At 33.8% G+C, this 23,280-nt stretch overlaps 2 protein-coding genes across 5 annotated transcripts; both read left to right on the plus strand.

The window, feature by feature from the left end:
* Positions 1 to 1,309: 1,309 nt before the first annotated feature.
* On the plus strand, positions 1,310 to 17,946 carry LOC123679920 (cationic amino acid transporter 2-like). 4 transcript variants are annotated; one of them, XM_045617485.1, is made up of 14 exons: positions 1,310 to 1,440; positions 7,175 to 7,432; positions 8,746 to 8,874; positions 8,941 to 9,096; positions 10,596 to 10,700; positions 10,752 to 10,904; positions 11,092 to 11,216; positions 15,744 to 15,841; positions 15,928 to 16,067; positions 16,463 to 16,565; positions 16,983 to 17,128; positions 17,186 to 17,352; positions 17,466 to 17,574; positions 17,628 to 17,946. In XM_045617485.1, exons 2-14 carry the CDS (start codon positions 7,189 to 7,191, stop codon positions 17,735 to 17,737), a joined length of 1,785 nt encoding a protein of 594 aa, XP_045473441.1. In that variant the 5' UTR covers positions 1,310 to 1,440; positions 7,175 to 7,188; the 3' UTR covers positions 17,738 to 17,946. The 4 variants fall into 4 exon arrangements, with proteins under 4 accessions (XP_045473441.1, XP_045473443.1, XP_045473442.1 ...); XM_045617487.1 differs by lacking the exon at positions 1,310 to 1,440 and adding an exon at positions 1,489 to 1,616; XM_045617486.1 differs by lacking the exon at positions 1,310 to 1,440 and adding an exon at positions 1,845 to 1,964.
* A 480-nt stretch (positions 17,947 to 18,426) lies between these two features.
* Positions 18,427 to 22,781, plus strand: LOC123679922 (melanotransferrin). The gene is made up of 11 exons (XM_045617488.1): positions 18,427 to 18,597; positions 18,704 to 18,885; positions 18,983 to 19,258; positions 19,313 to 19,607; positions 19,664 to 20,268; positions 20,495 to 20,659; positions 20,815 to 21,070; positions 21,132 to 21,354; positions 21,591 to 21,778; positions 21,836 to 22,007; positions 22,118 to 22,781. The coding sequence occupies exons 1-11, from the start codon at positions 18,537 to 18,539 to the stop codon at positions 22,347 to 22,349; spliced, it is 2,655 nt and encodes an 884-aa protein (XP_045473444.1). The 5' UTR covers positions 18,427 to 18,536; the 3' UTR covers positions 22,350 to 22,781.
* The last annotated feature ends 499 nt before the right edge of the window (positions 22,782 to 23,280 follow it).

Consider the following 23,280-nt stretch of genomic DNA (forward strand, 5'->3'; position numbering starts at 1 on the left):
AAGGTAAGAGAGAACATTTACCTCCACTACTTCTTGAAGGTAACACAGCGCTGTCATGTTACTCCGAATAAATATTAAAGGTGACCTACTTGCATGTGCAATATCACCCCATACCATAACGCCTACTGTCCGGTGTACATGACGCTCAAAATCAAACTGAGGTTCACGTCTTTCTCCCCGACGTCGTCTAACCCTTCTTCGGTCATCATGTGCACCCAAGGAAAATAGAGATTCATCAGAAAAGCCGATCTAATGCCATTCCACATTCCAATGTTGACGTTCTCGGCACCACTGTAATCGTTGCCGGCGATGCTCAACCGTCAGCGGTAACACAAGATGGGGTCGATAATGCTGCAGTCCAAAAGACATTATCCGGCAGTAAACCGTTTGGACAGTTACAGGATGACCTTGTTCTCCTAACCACTCATCAGCCAAAGATCGAGTTGTCGCAAATCGTCTATAATGACCATAAGTCTTAGACGTCGATTTTGAACTTCATTTGTGCCCCTTCGACGTCCAGTGCCTAGTCTTTTTCAATTTTGGGCAGTATCACACCACGCTTGACAACATCTCATAACGACTACAATATTTAAGTAAGAAAAATTGTTTAGGTGAAAAAACCTTCAGATTTTTCATCTAAATTCAATCATTTAGGTACTTCTTGCTATATTTATTCAATTCAATTTAATTTTTTTTTTGTAAAACCTAGAAAAAAAATTTTAGAAATTTTAAATTTAAACAGCTCCTTCTGGGTGTTGCAGTTTCTTTGTCAGTTAGTATATTTTTGCCGTAGATTACGAATAAAAAAATTAGGATTGCCATTTGAAATTCCAAAATTGACCCAATTTGTCGATCTAGACTGAAATTTTATGACAACTATCTTTGGGAGATTGCTTCTTACGAAAAAAAAGTAGTATACAGCACTGACGGCACCATCTATGCTCCAGGTGCGGTACTTAATGAGTGATGATATATAAAATTATGTGGTCCCCACAGGTGCAATTGGTGCATGAAATGAACGCTCAAAAGTTTTGACACTAATTCAGTATTTTTAAGACTCTTTAAAATGTTGGAGTTAGTCATGACACACCCTATATAAAACGCTAACATTGTTAGCGTAAAATAGCGTCATTTTATTGCCAAAATATCAAGTTGAAGAAATCATTGTAGGCAGAGAGATCTTGAATGAACCTCAGCTAAGTTGAAAGGAATTTCCAAAATATCTATAAAAAATAGGTCAACAACCGTGCGATAATATACTAAAATGTAAAGTATTAAAGATTTTCCATCCTTGATGAGTGTTGTCCAGGTAAAGGAATTATCCTTATCTTAAGTATCTTTATCCACAGTTTAGTTTGAATTGTACAATTGTTCAAAATTCTTAATCATTTTGAGTTTTTTGTTCCTGTTGGTATATCAATTTGCTAGGTACATATCAAGGTGAGTAATAAAACAATGTGATAGTTTTCGAGTATAAGTAGAGTTCAAACAAATGCAGTATGTCTGCTATACTGTTTTCGTATAATATGTACTTTCATTATATCCTGTGTTATCATTGACAGTTTGTAAGTGAGAGCAAAGTGGGCATTCTATATAGGTATTTTTAACAATATTTGGTAAGACAACTGATTCTGGTTCAATAGTTTTGTATGAGAAATTCTTCGATTTTATAGTTTCATATCTTTGATATAGCCCTGTAAGTAAAATCAGAATTTTGTTTATTTCTTCAATATATTTGCATTCACTTATCCATTCCAAATGATTTATGTGAATTTGAATGAGCAACAACTTGCTAATTCACTTAGCACAATTTCTTCTCGCTTTTTCGCCATAATCATGTTTAATCCATTTGGTTTTGCGGTGATATACAAGTAATAACACCAATTATTCTACTTGCTGTTCCAAATATTCAAGTTATCGCATAGTATTGCATCACTGAAAATTTGCAAAATTTTTGTTTGTAGGTGAGTGTTTGAGAATAGGTAATAAGTTTTGTTTCGGGTAATTTTAGCCTTTAATGAACTTTGGATTGTTGTCATCAGGTATTGATCCTTTTTTCTTAATTAAGAATTTTAATCTTATGGCATTTTATTAATCGATTAAATCAGAATATGTTGCTGAAAACGAGGTTTTCAATATAGGAAGAAAAATCTGGTCTTTCAGCAGTGGTTTATGGTCGGATTTCCATCTGATATTCGTATTTCGCCTCTAACTGTGGTAGGCATCTTAAGATCGTATTTAGATGGGAAATCCTACTCGGTCAAATCAGAATAGCGGTGTCAGTTTATTGCATTATTTGGTATTTGACAATGGCTTCAACACATTGAACTTCAAATGAAACGTCACACAGAATATCCAGAGTTTTAATCAAGATTTCGAAAGATTGACAATATTTTACAAATGAAGGTATATAAGGTTAACTTAATAGGACTTCCACACTTTTTATTGATTCTATTCTAACTATAGAGTTAAACTCATTCTTAATGTATAATGATAAACTAAATGTTTAGCTAATAGACATTTACAAAGTCGTTTAATATGACATTTGATGCTTTATTCAGAAGCCGTTGAAGTATTTCTCTAAAGGGATGATTTCCTTATGTATATTACACTAACAATATATATTCAGGAAAGCCTGTAATATTAAATATTCATTAAAGTTTTCTTGAGGATTATATACTTCCAAATTAATCCTACAGGTTTGAAAATCTAATCCATGAATTTCAAACGCTGGGCTTACAAAGACCTACCGCTGCAAGCATAAGCTAATCTTATCTAATCTAAAGCTCTTTCATTGATTCCATTCGTTTGCACTATAACAATTGAAAATATTTGCGTTCATGAAGAGACTGCTTCCATGCTCTAATGCTTGTAATTTGCAGAAACAGCATGTACTACAATATAGATTATTGTTATTCATATCATATAGAAATATCAAAAATTCATTATGAATGCACCCAGAGCCGGCTTTAGGGGTGAAACAGTGAAGAGACTGTTTCAGGCGACTATATTTGAGGGGCGGAAATTCTGCATAAAACTTACCTTTCACGTGGTCCCAAATAAAAAGTCTAAAGGTGTTAAATTACAAGATATCGGTGGCCAATTGTGGTCAATTCTTTGAAAAATAAAACGGACAGTCAACTTTTCTTGCAATATTACGATTTCAGGGCGAATAATTCACTGATGGAAACCTTCAAGAAATGGAGATTCAAAGTGAACACTTCGAAAACAGTTGCAATCTACTTCGGAGGAACAACAGTAAAGAAAGAGAAAGCAGGAAACGTCAAAATAGAAAACCAGACGATAGAATGGAAAAAGGAAGCAAAATATCTGGGAGTAATACTGGATGAAAGAATGAATTTTAACAAACATATAGAAAAAAACAGAAAAAAGACAAGGCAATTGCACGGCAAATTGTACCCATTGCTCAATCCTAGAAGTAAACTCTTTAGAAAACAAGCTGAAGATAATAAAAATAGTGCTAATACCAAGCATTACGTATGCAGGAGTTACCTGGTACAATACGAAGGACAGTAATAATAATCAGTTGCAAACTACAATAAATTCAGTAATAAGAACAGCGGTTGGCGCCCCATGGTATATAACTAACCAACAAATCAGAGAAGAACTGAAAATTGAAACTATTGAAGAAATAGTCAATAATCAAAGAAAGAAGACAATAGAGACGCTGAAAGAGTACGAGAATAAGGAATTAAGAAAGATAATACAAATTAAAGTAAGAAAGACCGATAAGAGGAAATACCTCTTTCAAAGAACTAAATAGAAGAAAAAAGTGACATGAAGTAGGGAGGAAAGCCTCCCGATCAGACAACAGCAGAAAATAGGAGAAATGAAATTGGAGGCGAAGGGAATGTAAATTCCGGACCTTAAACAAAAAGAAGATCTGAGGCGAATAATTCAATTGAGTTCAGTCCAGTCTACAACTACAACATATGTGCAACACTCGCACTGGCAACGAGAAGAATGAAGATATTCACATCTGTTCCCGAGACCGGCGAAAAGTACCTGCGACCGAGCCGCAACTAAGTGAAGAAGAAGTGAGAAGTGGCCAGCGACCCTTAAAATCGATAAGGTCTAAATATCATCTTCTTCAAACTCTTTTAGTGGGTTGGAAATAAATTGAATAAGTGTTTTTATCCCGTTCTTTTATTTCCCTAATTTGTCCTTGGCCGTGAAATAGTTTAGTCACCGTATAAGGACCACAACCCACAAGTGATTCCCGATTACATATGCAAATTTCAATATTTGGAATCCGATATTTTTCCCAATTTTTGTCGAATTTATAATAGTAGAATATTTATTATTTTCCGTATCTACCTCCTGAAATCCAAGGTTTGGCAACTTTTCTGTCCTAGTGTCATCGGTTGTTTCAGGTCGTTTGGCGCGCTTAAAGTTTGCTTTCTGAATTTCTGATATATTTAGGTATTTATTGCAATATATTTTGAGTTAATATGAAAAGTTGATTCACTATCGGAAATAAGAAGTGCGTTCTTTGTGGAAAAACTCGCGAATTGAGTGAAATATAGTATCACTGATGTTTTCATTTCCGCGCGCTTCATGTCAAATTTGATAGTTCATGTTGGGGCGAAATTTGCTTACTGAAACGTCATATGCTTCCTCTCCCTATGTTTATTTCTCTGAGTATGAAATAGAGTTAGCATACCTATTTCAATCATATATCAGTTTGACACATTTATGAATTGAAAAATTTAATTGAAACATCACGTTTTCTGGAAAATATTCTAACGATTAACGTAATCTGCAACACAATTAGTGAAATTCATTCAAATATAAGATACTGACGAGCGCTCAAAAGCTTTTAAATGCTTTTTGGTAATTTTCATATCGGAATTTTCAGTTGACTATTGAAAATATCATTCGATAATCCGTCTTAAAGCTGTTTCAGACAAAATAATAATCCATTAAACTATAAATCGAAAATGAGACGTAAACTATTCCAATTCATGAATGATATCAACATATTTTATCATTAGCGGTTTTATATAGACGTATAAAAACAGGTGAGCAGCACATATCGGTATCAAACGCTGAATCACATAATAGCAAGCACAGTCGAAAAGCAACGTATGATGATAATCGTCGAACCAGAAATAGCACGTGTTAGAAATTCCCTACCATGAATTTACGAAGGCGCAGACACACAGAGATCATTGTAACGAAAAGACATAATTCCGTCTTCTGTTTGCATTCTATTGTTTTTATCGAGATCAATTGAAGATCAAGACACTTCAATTATCGAATTTGTCTGAAGAATGGTTCTGTGAACTGAAATAATATAACAGTTGTTCAGTGTTGGTGTTTTGAGGGTGCTGAGTAAACCGGCAATATGGAATTTTTGGAAGATCTAGGTAGGTCTTTTTTTTTCATGATGATATTACTGGTAAAATCAGAAGGTGTGTTACGCTCAAGAACGCAACTTTTCAAAGCTTTAATTTTATTTGTAGTAGGTATAGAAAATATGATCGATGTTGCATCATTCTTAACCTTCAAATTAAATTTCGGCAGAGAAGGAATAAGAATTGGAATTTGCATTCATTCCTAGAAACATTACATATGTTTAGAACACCGAATAAAAGTATTTAAATGTAGAACAAACAAAAAAATACATTGAAACTCCTGGAAATTGATTCTGATTCCAGGAAATTTATATCCTGTTATGATTTCACTAAGGAAAAAAATATTTTCAAACAGAGATACGTGTTTGAATACTACCAGGGTATTTTATATTTTGAAATGTAAAACATGATTTGATTAACCATAACACCGGAGTGTTCATAATTTATTCAAATACACTTGCAACTAAATTGCGTTGTGGTCTAGATTATTTAATTATCTTTAAAGAAAAGTATATTTCAACACTTTAAATAGAGTAAAAAAAAATTAGTTGTGGATATTTCGCTTCATTTGCCAGTGAAAATATCCCGTTTGCAATGTTTTGTCACCAAAAAGGGGATCACCCTGTATAGCGTGGGGCCATAGAGAAGCATATACTAATAGCTGTTGAAGATACTTTTGAAAAGTAGTTATAAGATAACTTTCGGAAAGAATAAATATTTTAAAGAAGAACTTGTACACTTATTTAAAGCAGGGGCGGATCCAGGATTTTTTCAAAGGGTGGCCGTACAGTACGAAGTTTCTTCAAGGAATGGGGGAGGTTCACCAAATTCACATTAAAATAAAAAAAGGAAGTCTTTTTTCCATTCTTCAACATGCATCATCGCTCAAGGAATCAGATACTTTTTGAGTGACAATTAGGGATTCACAGCTTGGCTTGATTTTCAAGCTACTTGGCTTGAGCTCGACTTGTTTTTAAGTCAAAAGCTCCAGACTTTGTTTGATTTTATAATTTTCCATCCAGGATCTAAGGCACATGAGGCATCTTATAGATTTGTCGCCTCACCTATTGCGGGTTTTTGTAACTGTAAGAGCAGATCTGGAAAATTGTCTTTCAACAGAAGTTAAAGATGCTGGCTTTGATAAAAATTCTTTGGCCATTTTGGCCAAGCTTGAGAAGACATTTCTGAAACTGCCAAAATCTACCAATAGATTTCATAAAAATGTGAGAAAACTACTAATAAAATCACACTGGCGAATGCTTCAGTCTCTCGGCGCTCGAGGAATCCCTTTATTTAGTCTAACCGCGCACGAGATTGCAGAAATATATGCCGTGCGACGCGTGCATATCAAGCTCAAGTAATATCAAGTAGCTTGATATCAAGTCAAGCAATAAATATCTGAAATCAAGTCATGTCAAGCTCAAGTATGTAATTTTTCACGAGCTTGATTTTCAAGTCAAGTATTTGGTAAAAATGTCAAGCAACTTGGCTTGATGAATTCCTAGTGACAATATATGTCACGTACAGGTCTGACCTTTAGTGACTTCTCTCTTGGTTTATTTATTATCTTTACAGATACATTATATTATAGAAGATTTTTGTAATTTATAATGAATAAACTTATTATTATTATTATTATTTTATAGGGTTTTTTTCGAAAAATGTCTTATGGTAGATATACGTTATATATCTCAAAAAAAAAATAAGAAACATCAACATAGATACTTCAAAACAAACATTTTTTTTTTACTTCTACTTGTTGACGATGTTGTAACATATTTGCTATCTTTTCGCAGGTTTCGATAGGACCATGTACCTTAAACCGGTAAACTGGTCCAGCTTCAAACACGCCCTGACAAGAAAAAAAGAAGTAAACTGTGATGAAGAGAGTAAACTCAGCAAAGTATTATCCACAGTAGATCTAGTAGCCTTAGGAATAGGAAGTACTCTCGGTGCAGGAATCTACGTATTGGCTGGAGATGTAGCAAGAAACACCTCTGGACCAGCTATAGTAGTCTCATTCTTTATAGCTGCACTAGCCTCAATTTTAGCAGGTGAGATACACACATTTTCGGAACATGCAAGGGAGCACCTTTCTACAAAAAAGTTTTTGAAACGTTAGAGCAGCTTTGGAGTTCATGTATCACTCTACAAGGTGATCATATTAACAAGTACAGTCGAATTTTTAAGAAGAAATGTGTTGGTACTGGTTAGATCTGAAACTTATTGAGCTGAAGTCTTATACTGTTTCGTGTTTTCTAATTGGCATTCCATCTAGAAGGCCTACTTCCTCCTTCCTCTGTCCACTTGACACCACCAGTTACAAAAATCCCAAGTCTAGTATTTATTTATCAAGTACTTGAATCATATCAAGCTACTTGATTTTTAACAGTTTAATTGTGTAGTGTTACATCAATGAAAAACACCTGCATTTATTAAACTGATTGTATGAAAGAACCGAAAATATCAACTTTTTTGAAAAAGTAACAAATTAAATCAATATAAATCAAAACAAAATAAAAATTAATACAAAAATAAAGTTTCTTAATATTAAGAAACCTCCAGGCTTTGTTTGATTTAATAATTTTTCATCCAGGATCTAAGACACATGAGGCATCTTATAGCTTTGTCGCCTAACCTATTGCGGGTTTTTGTAACTGTAAGAGCAGCTCTGTAAAATTGTCTTTCAATAGGAGCTGAAGATGCTGGCTTTGATGAAAAATCCTTGGCCATTTTGGCCAAGTTTGAACCGATATTTGTGAAACCACCAAAATCTATCAATAGGTTTCATAGAAATGTGAAAAAACTACTTATAAAGTCACACTGCCGAATGCTTCAGTCTCTCGGCGCTCGAGGAATCCCCTTATTTAGTCTAAGCGCGCACGAGATTGCAGAAATATATGCCGTGCGACGCGTGCATATCAAGTTCAAGTAATATCAAGTAGCTTGATATCAAGTCAAGCAATAAATATCAAAAATCAAGTCAAGTCAAGCTCAAGTATGTAATTTTTCACGAGCTTGATTTTCGAGTCAAGAAGTTGGTTAAAATGTCAAGCTACTGCCTACTTGGCTTGATGAATCCCTAATCCTGTATAATTCATGGAAAAATTTCCAACTCACATAGAGCTATAGACTGAAGCAAATTCTGTAAAAAATGCAACCTAGTATCTACTGAGTGCCTACCTGTTCATAGCGATCAATGCAGAAAATTATAACGATAAAAAAAATTACACTAAAAAATTGACTGAAATATAGATAGTATGTTGATGATAGCATGCATGCTGATTATATTTGCAGTGAAAATTCAATTTTTTAAATTCTAAACAGTATTAAGCCAGCAAACTGAAGTGAAATTGTCCTTTTGCAGGATTATGTTACGCAGAATTCGGAGCCAGGGTACCAAAAGCTGGATCAGCTTACATCTACACTTATGTTTGTATTGGAGAATTTTGTGCATTCATCATAGGATGGAATTTGATTTTAGAGTACCTGATAGGTAGGTTTCTTTTTTACACACTGTCGTGATTGGCGCGTTATTGCTCCTAATATGTGTTTCTTGTAGGATCTGCAACAGTAACTAAAGCGATATTCACCTATTTGGACAAATTAACTGATGAGAAGATGTCTGGTTTTTTCAACAGCACTGTACCAATTCACGCAGATGGCTTTGGTAACTTCACGGATTTATTTTCTCTCACGTTGGCCATTCTATTTTCAGGTAATTATTTTATGTTATGTCAGATGGCTGTGATTGAATGAACTCATTCTATTTGAAAAACCTTTAAATGTTTGTTTCATGTTAGAGGTATGTATACATTTGAGTAGAAGAAAGATTAGGAATTGAAAAATTGAATGAATTTATTCAATCATAGCCATCTAAATGTATTAACCTAGGCAAAGATAATGTAGATGTAACTATAACATCGAAATGGCATAAGATTACAACTTTGCTTTCGCCGTTTTTTCCGAAATTCGGGGCTTTTTTGTGAAACACTGCTTATACATTTATGATTCAAAGTATTGTCCATCTCTGGCCACTAATTTCTCCCATCTTTCGGTCAACGTACGAATCCCGCGTTGAAAAAACTGGTCATTTTTGAAGCAACCACGAATCGAGCCAATTTTTTACTTCTCCATAAGACCGGAAGTGCTGGTCAGCCAGGACGTGTGCCATTGATCGAAATAAGTGATAGTCCGAGGGAGCAAACTCTGGAGAATATGGCGGATAAGGTAAAACTTCCCATTTCAACGTTTCTAAGTATGTATTGACTACTTTCGCAACATGGGGTCGAGCATTGTCATGCTGTAAAATCATTATATCATGTCTCTCGTTGTATTGCGGCCGTTTGTCTTTCAATGCTCGGCTCGAACGCATTAATTGCGTTCGATAACAATTGCCTGTGATTGTTTCAGTCAGTTTTAACAACTCATAATACATTACGCCAAGCTGATCCCATCAAATTCTGAGCATAACCTTGGAACCGTGAATATTCGGTTTGGCCATCGACTTGGGATTATCGTAATGAACCCATTTTTCGTCCCAAGTCACTATATGCGATGCAGAAATCCTTTCCGCCTTTGCCTTGCAAGCAGCTGTTCACAATCAAACAAACGCCAATCAACATCTCTCGGCACCCAATTTCCTTGTTTCTGAATCATTCCCATGGCATTCAGGCGTTTTGAAATGGCTTGTTGCGTCACTTCCAATTCTTGTTGCGTTCGACACCAGTCTTGATCAAGTAATGCCTCCAATTCTGTATCTTCGAAAACCTTCTCTCTTCCACGGCCATGCTGGTCTTCGACGTCAAAATCACCTTTTTTGAAGCGTTGCAACCACTCTCAGCATGTTCTTTTACTAATAGCAGCCTCTCATAGGTATTTGAGAGCATTCGATGAGCCTCAGCCGCAGATTTCTGCATATTGAAGCAGAAAATTGAAACCTCCCGCAAGTGACGAGAATTTGGCTCGTAAGCTGACATGTTTAATCGAGAAAAACTTTATGATGGAGACACAAATCGACTGATATTTCGATGACGTTATGTTATATAAATAAATAAATGAATGTTCTCAAATACCTAAGCTCTTGCCGCTACAGCCATCTATTGCAAAATGGCTGACGCAAAGTTGTACACCTAATACATGAAATTTGTTATTTGACTATACCTAAATGCACTCTAAATTACGAAATAACCTCAAAAATATTTTTCTTCTTCAAAGTGGCCATTGCATTTGGCGCCAAAGAATCATCCCTCATCAACAACGTCTTCACCCTTATCAACCTGACTGTGGTGTGCACCGTTATAATTTCTGGATTTTGGAAGGGTTAGTCTCCAAGTATTCCCAGTATTTCGAAAATAATTTTTTTTTTTGTAGCCGACACGTCTAACTGGAGTATACCCAAGGAAAAAATACCTAGTGATAAGTATGGAGAGGGTGGTTTTGCACCCTATGGAATCAAAGGTATAATCAAGGGAGCTGCTCGATGTTTCTTCGCATTTATTGGATTTGATTGTATCGCTACTGCAGGTGAGATGGTTTTCTGTTCATCTTGAAGAGCTGGGTGTACAGAATTCGAATTCGATCGAATTTGGTACACCCTGTACATGTAATCACAGAATTTTTTTTGGAAAAATATATTGGTTATCAGAACAAGCAAGAAATTAATAGTAATTATGCATTAATAATTGAATATTAAACTTATATTTTTTTTTAGGCGAAGAAGCAAAAAATCCACAGAAATCGATACCCATTGGAGTGGTTATTTCTTTGATCATCGTATTTTTAGCATATTTTGGTGCCTCCGCCATGATAACTTTGATGTTACCTTATTACGAACAGGTAGGTGAATTACGATATATTTTCCCAAAAAAACATGTATGTGTGATATTGACATACATCCTCTCATAAAAGTGGTGGGAGTTGGTCATTCTAAGAAGACATTCTAAAAATACAATTGTTTATGAGCCACGCACACGGTTTCGGTTCTTCACATCACTAACGTGCTTTGATTTTGTGAATTGTGACTGCAAAATTTTCACCATTTTTTGTAGTGGATTTCAACAATTTGAATGCGTTGTTGAAGCGTGCATCTTCCATTTTTTGTAATAGCGTAGTTTTTACTTGCTAAATGTCAAAAGATGACAGATACCTAGATAGCGGGTTATTCGAAATGAAACATTTTATTGGAAAAACCTTTATCATTGAAAATACTTTTAGAATGTTCTGATAAATTGAGTATTCGTCGATGTTAGTGTATAATTTCAGTTGGGGCTGAATTTAAAGGCTACTCAAAAATTCCTGCTATATTCATAGCTAGAGATTCATGGCTTCACTTGATATTCAAGCTACTTGATTTGGCTTGACTTGACTTGAAGTCAAGTTAAGCATTTATTTATCAAGTACCTAATGAAAAATCAAGCTACAGTCCATTCAGGAATTATTGACATCCCGGGTGGCTTTGGAAAATCGAAATTAAGTTGGTACTGGCTCATTCAGTAACATTTTGAATTGCAGATTTCGGGTTGGCATTGGAAATGTCATTGACAGGAGGTTAGATTTCAGTTTGTTTGTGTTATTGGATTTGATCGAAGAAACTTTGAAACTTAAAAGTTGTATCAATTTCAAACACACATTGATTAGTTTATTTGAGTATTTCTCACAGTAGTGTTTGAAAAATGAAGAAGGCAAGTCATTACAACCTGAATTATTAGTGGAAGAAGCCTGTGCAATACGATTTCACCTTCAAAGAATCATTGAATGATTTGATTGTTACCAAAAGCCGAGCCAAAAGCAACCAATATATCAGCCTGGATGAAATTTGACCAAAAAGCATCTGGATTTTGATCAATCAAAGACAACATTACATAAATTCAATTGGTTACAAGTTCAAATCAGTTTTATGGTGAATACAGAGAATATTTGCAACAAAATGTGAAATTCATTTATCTGGAGGAAAATTGGTTATTTGAAAATGCCAGCATTATTCAACAGTGGACTCTAGAAAGAAAACAAAATGTTCTTCAAGTATATTCAAGGGTAAAAGTAGAAGGAGCACTATTTTGAATGCTGGATATTTGGATTTTTAACTGGATGTTTTGTTTCGACAGTGTTGATCATGAGGATTATATAAATCCATGAAGAGAGAATTATTTTATAATTGGATTGCTAAACAAAGTCTTGGCATTGCATCTATAGTTTATTTATATTCTATATTGAAATTAAGTATTGTTATATCTGTTTTTTGTTCTTCAATGAGTAATCCAAAAATCTAATAAATTCCAATTGCTTTAAAGAATTTTTACTGAGTAAAATATATTCAGAAGAGTAACTTCAAGAATTTCTTCACCTCTTACCAACTTGAAGATAATAATAGAATGCAATAAAATTTTAAAATTCACAAATTAAAAATAATTTAATGCAAAAATGCTTTCAGTGAGTGAGTTAAAGCTGTTATGGACAAAATAATTTATGTGATTTAATAGAAACTAGTATAAAAGCATTTCAATAAAAAACAGAAAACTCGAGTACAAATAGTACCTATATTTTTCATACAAGTTTAATCAATCATTCATGTCATGAACAGTTTCAATAAATAGTGAATTTAGAAAGTAATTTACACATCGGCTGATAAATTGGTTCCAATTTTGAAAGTTACAGTACAACTGTGATGTCAAAATTTTTCATATATAAATTGGATTCTTCGAATTTTATTTCTGTATTATTATGATATGGCTCTTCCATTCACTAAGCTACACTATTTAAATTTATCAACCAGTTTTTTCTGTTTTCTTCACCATCTTAGACAACACAGTTAAAATGATCCATAAGAGTTATTTGATAAGAATTTTGCAAGCAGGTTGGTATCCAGTGTCCATCAGTAATGCAATAATTTTTTAAGAGCCTTTGGTGAAAAGGAATATGCATATTTTAATGAACTCCAATGGGATCTTTCATGGGCGACTCTTAAATGAATCAGTGTTGCCGAAAACACCGATTTATCGGTATTTATACCGCTTTGACAACTACTCTCCCGATATACCGAAAGGTGATAAATATATACCGTCTTTTCAATTTCATAGATATCATGTCGAAATTGAATCTTTTACCGAAAATCTAATTATTTTTCATAATAAGATGCATAGAGAAGAGATAAGATGAACATATCTTGCTCGATTTGAATGAATTAAGATTCACAAGTGTCGTGGGACTTCATTACCGGAAAGTTACAGACCAACGGGGTTTTCGAAATTCCTAAAAACTTGTAACTCTGGGATTTCTGGCTTATATATGTTTATTTCTCTATAGGATTAACTCAATGTCACCGACAACATTTGCCAGTAGGTAATTTCAATTCAATTCAAAATTTTTAGAAATTGACGATATATACCAGATTTTTGCTGTCTAAGGGTCAGGAATAAAAAATTTTTATGATGCCGCTGTTACAAATTATCTTCTCAGTGGCAACGAACATCTTACAAAGAACAAATAAAAATTTTCAAAGTCAGGTATTTGGATCTTCATATAGAGGCCTGTAAACAAATAATCACTAGATTCCAATTAACAAATAAAAAAAAAAATAAAAAAAGGACTTGAATATTTTTGAAGCCACGAATGTTAAGGATAGCAAAACTGCCTCTGTAATTCCAGTATGCTGATTGTTTCCCCGTTTGATAAGTGAAAAAGATTTTCAAAAATGCGACACAGAATGGAGAACTTTGCGAAATACAGAAAAAATTAAAGATTTTCCTGATGATACTGTGTTATATTGGAAAGAAGTGGCTTTGATGGTGATAGCACTTCCACTTTTCCGACTGTGACTAAATTCGTTTTCGATATTTTTACGTTACCTCATTCATCACCAAACGTGGAAAGAATTTTTTCTGTCATAAACCACATGAAAACGAGTCAATGCAACAGATTCTCAACAGAAACAACTTCCGGTTTACTGCACTCAAAAAGATTGATGAGAACAGCAGGACCTAACTATTTTGATTTTAGTCAAGAAATTTTATTTATTTTTTTACTTCATGTTATTTTTGGTTAGAAGAAAATGTATTATTAGATAATTAAATGTTTTTTTGTTTATGTTTTCAACAAAAAATTGATATTCTCGTAAAAATCTTCCTTATACCGATTTCTACCCCAAATACACCGATTTTGCGCAGTCATTTATACCGATATTGAGTTCAGACGTTCGGCAACACTGAAATGAATAGATATCTCTTCATTGGATTTCCTTGAAATGAGATAGCATTTCACTATATAATCTGAATTTCAATTTATGAAATCATGACTGTATGCGCCCCTTCGTAATAATCGTAATTTCGAAAATTCAGGATCTTTCGGATACGAAAATGATGAAAATAATTTAAACTGGTTATTTCTATGATGAACCATAGCAATTTTTAGTGATATTTTTGTAACCAGAAATAAAGCCGCGACTAGACGTTCATGGCCTACTTCGATGTCAATAATTCCTGAATGGACTGTACTTGATTTTTAGCAGTTTTATTGTGTAGTCTGCACGTCAATAAAGAAATTATGAAATGAGAAGGAACCTTGCAAAAAATACTTTTATTTATGGAACTCATGGTATACAAGAACCAAAAATATCAACAATATTAAAATGGAAACACAAATAAAATCACTACAAAACATAACTAAATATAAAATATAAAAAAATATAGTTTCTCAATATTTAAAAACCTCCAAAGGCTCCAAGCATTATTTGATTAAATCTCTTTCTATCCAGGATCTAGACATATGAGGCATCTAATGGATTTTTGCCTAATATATTGCGAATTTTTGTAACATTGTAACATTTTTGGAAAATCGTCTTTCAGCAGGTGCTGAAGATGCTGGCGTTGATAAAAAATCTTTGGCCATTCTTGCCAAGTCGAGCCTCTTCCATCATTCTAAAATTTATTGTGGTTCAGTCAGCAATGTGTCTATTTCATAACGCCAAGCCATTTCATTTGCTCAGTTCACAGGAGGTTTCTTGAATATATCTAGGAGATCAATATCAAACTCACCTATTCAATCTTTGAAGTTAGAAAATGGTTTTTCTATCTAAACGCGCACGAGCTTGCAGAAATATATTCTGTGCGACTCGTGCATATCAAGCTCAATATCAAGTAGCTCGACATCAAGTCAAGCAATAAATATCTCAATTCAAGTCATGTTCAAGTATGTGATTTGTCACGAGCTTGATTTTCAAGTTAAGTAGTTGGTTAAAATATCAAGCTACTTGGCTTGATGAATCCCTATTCATAGCGAGCTTAATTTTGAATCACAGTCTCATCAATTTTTGTCCAACGCACTTCACTTATTTCCATGAACTTCATTATTACAATTGACATTTTCTAGGATAGTAACGCCCCCCTCATCTACGTTTATGAGAGAATGGGCTGGCCTGTTCTGAAGTACTTGGTCAGCATCGGTGCCTTATGTGGATTATTCGCAAGGTATGTTGATTGCACCAGAAATTGTATAGACAAAAAACAAAATCTAATCCAAATATCATCGTCATAATTCAATATATTTCCTGAAGTCTTCTAGGTGCCATGTTTCCGTTGCCGAGGATTATCTACGCCATGGCGTCCGATGGACTGATCTTCAGATTCTTGTCCAAAGTTCATCCTAAATTTCACACGCCTTTCATGGGAACTCTGGTTGCTGGTACGATTGCAGGTAATGCAGTTATTTCAAAGCTGATGGTTGGTAATATTTGCAAAACTGGGAAACTACTAAGTAGCATAAAAAATGTAACACCAAGAAGGCGTTAGAATTTTGTGAACTTGGCAGAAAAGTAGTTGAAGGTTGTAACTGGGTGAAATTTCATTCAAAATAATCTAGTAGTCATGGAAAATTTGAGGTTTTACTTGTTGTTACAATAGAAATTATCCAATTTTCGGAGAGGCCAAACGTTTTAAGGATTATTGCTTTTCAAATAATGCTCATTCATTAAAACCTTCATATATCACCAGTGGCGTAACTCACAAAGGGACTGGAATACTCCAATAATAATAAAATTTCTATGCTCGACTCGATTGATAATTTATTGTAGTTTTCAAATAATTTTCCAGGCGTTCTTGCTTGTCTCTTCGACTTGGAGAAGTTGTCCAACATGATGTCCATTGGAACGTTATTTGCTTACTCTATGGTGGCAGCTTGTGTTATGGTATTGAGGTAAGTTCTATCATTCGAATGAAAAAAATTCTCAACGTGAACCACTAAAACCTCAATATTTTGGTAACTATAAGTAGAAATATCACTTTTGTCACTGTAGATAGCATTCACAGAATGGTAGCTACTAACTAGAAGTTTCAGGTATGTGTAGTTGGAGTCGCCATCTGTGTGTCACTTTTTGAACCCTCCATAATAAGCGGATATATACATAATTTTGAATGTATTTATATTTTTTGCTATAGCTTATATTTTATTGAATTGAAGGTACAAAGTAAAATGGGAGATTCTTTGTATAATTTTAAATAAAAAACTCCTGTAAACATGGACCCGCAATTCGCAAATGCTTTATTTTCCTGATACAGGATGTTTCTTGTAGTTTCTTGTGTTGATTATGTATTTTAAACCTTTTTCTTTCAGATATAGTGAGGAAAAATCAATTAAACCCAAAGAAAACAAAGAAGAAACGTTATACAAGTTTTTCCTGAAGCAGATCATATTTCCTCAAACCAAAGTTCCTACAAAACTCACTTCGAAATTCGTCTCAACTATGATTATGTCATTTGGTGAGTTCGATACAGTGGCGAGTAAATTGAATAAAAACATTTTTTTTTAATTTTAAGGAATCCTATGCTTATTTGGATCGGGACTTTTGGCAGTTTTTGAGGAACAACTGAATAAAGGAGAAATCTGGTTGATTGTTCTTCTTGGTTTTGTAGGTCTGTCCTTGTTTGTCATTCTCTTGTTGGTATCTCTTCAGCCAACTTCTTCACAAGCATTAACATTTACGGTAAATATCACTTAAAAATTCTGTGAGAAATAATTTCCAAAGAAGTGCAGATGAAAAATTAAAGAATTTAAAATTTTTGAATTTAACTTTTTTGATAATTTCACCACTTTCAGGTACCATTGGTCCCATGGATACCTGGTGTCAGCATAATGATTAATATTTACTTGATGACAACACTACCAACCTCAACATGGGTATATTATTTATGTTGGATGGCAATTGGTAAGTATCTTCACTTGCTTTTCGCAGCTTTCTTCAATTTTTATGATTTTTAGGTCTCTTTATATACTTTTTATATGGATTCTGGAATAGTTTGGAGGGTCACAAGAACTCAGATACATATCCATTAAGAAAAGGGAAAGATGTCGAAACTTCCGAATTTTGAAGGAATAATCAAATGAAGAAAATGAAATCAATTAGGAAGCTGTGACTTTTCGTTAGATGATTGTCGGTGTATATTGTTAATAATATGTAAAATTTCATACCAAAGACTGACAATTTTATAAGATGATTTCTATTACTGCCGAAAGTACATTTAAAAGATTGATCGTATTATGTTTCCATATTATAACTTTCAATAAAATATACAAAACCTATTTTTGAAATTGATCTTTTTGGAAATAAAACATGGTGACATCTAGAAAAAGGACAAAGAACTAAGCATTAATTCTATACTCTGCTCAGAGATGGCGCCGTTGAGATAAAGAGTTCTATTCGCTTCGTCACACCATCTATGAACAGACGGGCAAACTAAGTATTAGTTTGTTCTTCTATTTTAAGATGGTGCCACGTGGCGAATAGAACGCTTTATCTCAAATGTTGCACCATCTATGAATAAAAGAGAGAACTAAGTAATAGTTCCTTTTTCTGTTTAGAGATGGTGCGACGAATGAAATATAGCGTTCTATCCGTTGTATTATTTAGTTCAGTAAGATGTAAATAGATGAGGCAAGATCTATTTTAGATTTCTCTTTTTCATAATGATGATAGTTCGAACGAACGCTCATAGATTTCCTCATATGAGTTTAAATGAGGTCGTTAATGAACTTTTAATCAAACAATATGACATTATTGTAATTGTCAATCATTTGTGATTCATCTATGGTTGGGTGTGTTTATTTTTAATCCACCTGCCTTTTAACATTTTTGAAATTTACAAAATATTTTACCTATAAAATCGAAATATGATTTTAAGGACAAAAATATACCCATTTATAGTTCTAATTACAATAGGTTTAGCTACAGGTAAAATATATTTCTCATAATTTTATATTCATTAATGGGTTAGTCATTTCTCATTATATATCAGAGAAGCATTTATTTTACGGTATTCATTAAATATTTATTTCAGCACAAAATTTCTGGAAAGTTACAGATTTTAATAAGGATGAACCCAAAGATGATAGAGTTAAAATTGTATGGTGTACAATAAGTTATTACGAACAAGAAAAATGTTACAGATTCGGAAATGTAACTTCTTTAAGAGATAATATAAGTGTAGGGTATAAAAAGTTCAATCTTTCTTGCATCCAAGTAAGTATGAAGGATTATTTATAAAGTTTACATTATTTTTTGCTATAATACGTTCAATATTCTCTTATCTACTTGTTTGCTTCAATATTTATTTTAGGCATCAAGTAAGGAAGAATGTATGAAATTATTAGACGAAGGCAAAGCTACTTTGACAACCCTAGATGCTGGGGAAATATTTGTAGCAGGAAGGTATCACAGTTTAGTACCTATAGCACAAGAAGTTCTGGATGGAAATCAAACACACTATTATTCAGTAGCAGTTGTTCGAAAAGGCACTCTTCCTGACGTTACAAGTTTGAGAGACTTGAGAAACAAAAAAGCTTGTTTCCCAGGTGTACAAACCTTTGCAGGATGGGCTTTACCAATATATACAGTAAGTTGTCTGCTCACTAGTGAAGAAATTAGTTATCATCTGTAAATGTTTTAGCTCATGAAATATGGGGGTATGGAAATAGCTGACTGCAATAACCATGTGAAAAGTGCTATAGAATATTTTGGTCCAAGTTGTGCAGTGAATTCCTTGTCGGATAAATTCAATCCAATTGGAGATAACTCCGACAAACTTTGCAGAATCTGTATCGGAAAAATTCCCGGAGGAAGATGTACTAACAGCGATCCTTATGCTGGTTACGAAGGGGCTTTCAGGTGTTTACTTGAAGCAGGAGAAATAGCTTTCTTGAAACACACAACTGCCTTAGAGTTGATTCGGGACCAGTCATTCAGTAAGTTTGAATTATTGATAAACAATTCGCTATAATAAATAAAAAATTTTACACAGTTGGTCTTGGGGGTCAAGGATTTGAACTTCTCTGCTTGGATGGTGCTAGGTATCCTATTGAACAATATGAAAGCTGTAATTGGGGAAAAGTCCCATCTGATGCCATAGTTGCTTCATCGGCAGCTACATATGAAGACAGAAAACTTTACCAGAAATTCTTGAAGAAAGTATCTAGGTTCTATTCATCAACAAACGGCACCTACCTGAACAACTATAACAACCCAAATGAAGGTAATAATTTCGACCAGTTTGGCAACAGGTTGAATAAGAGGAAAAGAAGGCAAAATTTCGATCCTTACAATGAAAATAACCAACAAAATGGAAGGTACAATCCATACGGATCGGATCAATACGATCAATCTAGAGTTACTGATCAGAATGGAAGACCTGTGGATCCTCTTGTTAGGGATCCCTACCTCCTTAACAAGGATTATTACGGGCAAAACATTGATCCTTATGATCAAGAACCTAGGCTTAACCAAAACGGTTATAATGAGAACAAAAACTGGAGAGATGAATTCTTTGATGATAACGCAGTGCAGGACAGTTCCGATCCCTTCTACATCTTCAAATCGCCTAGGGATGCTCCAAACTTATTGTTCCAGGTGAGATTAATTTCCAAAATATCTAAGGTTTCTTACCTTCATTACACAAGTGATACAAAATATGAATATCGTGATGTCTATTCATTTGTTAGGTTGGTATTTCTGAATAGCTGTCAACAATTCCATGACATTTGACTTGTTAGGTTAGGAATTTTGACGTTTTGTAGTATTTGAGGTAGCTACAGCCCCAGAGTCTCATTTTACAATGTCATCGTTATTCTTGTAGGATTCCACAGTCAACATTTCTGCAGTTCCCGAAAATCTTCAAACGTACACTAGTTTCTTAGGTCCAAGCTTGGATATCATTATGGGGGTTAGACAGTGTCCCATTGTCTCCATGACTCTTTGTGTTACCTCAGATGCTGAATTGGAGAAGTGTATCAGAATGAAAGTAAGTAAAATTAAAATAACGTCACCATAGTATGCTTCAGATATAGTCATTTTAATGCCTTAAAATCAAGTTATAATTTTTTTTTTTCTGTTTCTTATTCTTATGATGTTCCGGAGCATATGTAATAACTCATTACTTTTATCCCTTTCAAACAGACAGCCCTGAAAGCCCAGCTCTTGAAACCGGAAATGGACTGTTACAAAGGCCATTCTCACATACATTGCATGCAAGCCATAAGGGCAGGTACTGCCGATGTTTCTGTATTCGATGCCAGTGACGTTTACACAGCCGGTTTGAATTATGACCTTATACCCTTCATCGCTGAAGTCTACAATTTGGACGATGCCGAATATTATGTTGTTGCCGTAGGAAAAGAGTCTGATCCTAGTACGGAACTTACCTATTTGAAAGGTAAGTTTTGAGAATTTTTTCTCTCTAGTGTGATTATTTTGAAATCATGTATGTTTTTCAGGGAAAAATACTTGTCACGGTGGGGTCAACACTGCTGCTGGTTGGGTGTACCCGATGGCATTCCTCCTAAGTAATGGTTGGATTAGGCCATATGGCTGTAACAGTATCAGAGCGGCTGCTGAATATTTCTCCAAGAGCTGTGTTCCGGGAGCTTTGAGTACAGAGTATAATAGCGGATTGCCCTATGACAATATGTGTCATCTATGCCATGGATCCAGTTTCAGGTATTTTTATAAAGACAGTGTTAGATTTTTATAATATAAAAAGTAATCTGATTTTTTCGAAACCAGACAAAATATGAATAACGTGATGTATATTCATTTGTAAGGTTGGTATTTCTGAAAAGCTGTCAAAAATTTCATGACATTTGGTTTGTTAGGTTAGGAATTTTGACGTTTTTTGTTTGCCCAGCAATTCTTAGTATTTGTCTTGAATTTATAGAAGTCTCAATTATTTTCAGATATTGCAGAAGGGACGCCTCCGAAGGCTATTACGGTCATACTGGAGCGTTCAGATGTTTGGTAGAGGGAGGAGGTCATGTAGCCTTTGTCAAACATACTACTGTTACAGAAAACACCGGTGGTAAAAAAAGAGAATGGTGGGCCAGAGATAACCTTAACGATGATTATGAACTACTCTGTACCGATGGTAGGTCTTTTGTTACCCTTATCAATACCCTCTAATACTGAACGAATATGTTTTCAGGAACGAGAAAAGAAATCAACGATTATAAAAAGTGCAATCTTGGTAAAGTTAAGGCTAATGCCATCGTTGGTAGAGGAGGTTATGGTTATAACAACACAGAAATAAATACCTATATCAATTTATTCCTCTATGCTCAAACATTTTATGGTAGAAAAACCACAGATGAATTCAGGTAATATGATTTTTCAAAAGAATTATAAAGTTCGGTGGAAGATTTGATTTTTCTTCATTTCGATATGTCATTAGTGTGAGGTTGTGTTCTAATAAAAAATTTATTTTCAGTTTCAGTATGTTCAGCTCAGAACCGCCATTTGCTGACCTTATTTTCCAGGATGCAACGACACAACTTAAAGTTATTGATCCAGAGAAAAGATACTTTTCTGCTTACTTAGGACCTGATTTTATGAGAGCTAGAAGAATCGTAGACTGTCACGCAGGTAGTTCAAGCAATAATGCGTCTTTCTTCACCCTCGTTGTATTGACCATATTCGCTATTCTCATCACGAAAAATTAGTTGAACACTTTTTTATGTACAGAAGAAATGAGTGCCTTTTTGATAAATCGTCAACATGAGAAATTATTGAAAAGGAAGATTAGCCAGTTCGATAACATTCCTTAATATTTGAAGGAAATTTTTTCTTCGTATTTTTGACTATTTCTTGATAAGGACTTATCTGGAATTCTTGATTAGATTTATAGAATCTCAGTACCTGTTGTTGAATTTCAATAACTACAAGTTATTTTTTCGCTCCTGATTTATTGTTGGAGGTGTTCATAGTTGATAATTTTTCCCGATTAATTCTAACTAAAAAGAATTTTTTCTTGATGATATTTTTCAGTTTCTGGATTTGGATTTTATCGTTAAGTACAAGTAAAAACATATTGAAATAGGTTTTATATTTAGGAATATTATTTGTGTCCCAATCGAAGCTAAATTCGTATAATTAATAAACGAACAAGTCTAGGAATGGCAACTAAAAATAACAATTCATTATAATTGAATTTCCTTTAGGAATTTCAATTGATCTTAAATAGGTATAAACCGAACATTCCGTCTATTTAAAAAATTGAATCTTAATTTTTTATAATTTTATACAATGTATTTTATCAATAAGTTATATTTTTATGAATTTTTATATTTAAAAGAGATCTGTGTATACAACTTTGATGTTAATTGAACTGCTGAAATCCGTCCATTTTTAATATTCTGATTGTCTTAAATAATTATGATATATTGAGAATTTTTATCTTAGTAATTTTATCTGATAATTGTTATTTTTTATATTTATAATGTGAATAAATTGCAATAAAATTTTAGATATTTTTTAGTTTATCTTTATAAAACAACCATATTATGCATTTTTCTTCAGAGATTTACTTATCCAGAATTGATTTTTCTATTGGCAAAATCAGAATTATCTTGCGTTCTTCATTGCAAATATTTC

Source organism: Harmonia axyridis, chromosome 5, assembly GCF_914767665.1.
Source record: "Harmonia axyridis chromosome 5, icHarAxyr1.1, whole genome shotgun sequence".
Classification (NCBI taxonomy): Eukaryota; Metazoa; Arthropoda; class Insecta; order Coleoptera; family Coccinellidae; genus Harmonia; species Harmonia axyridis.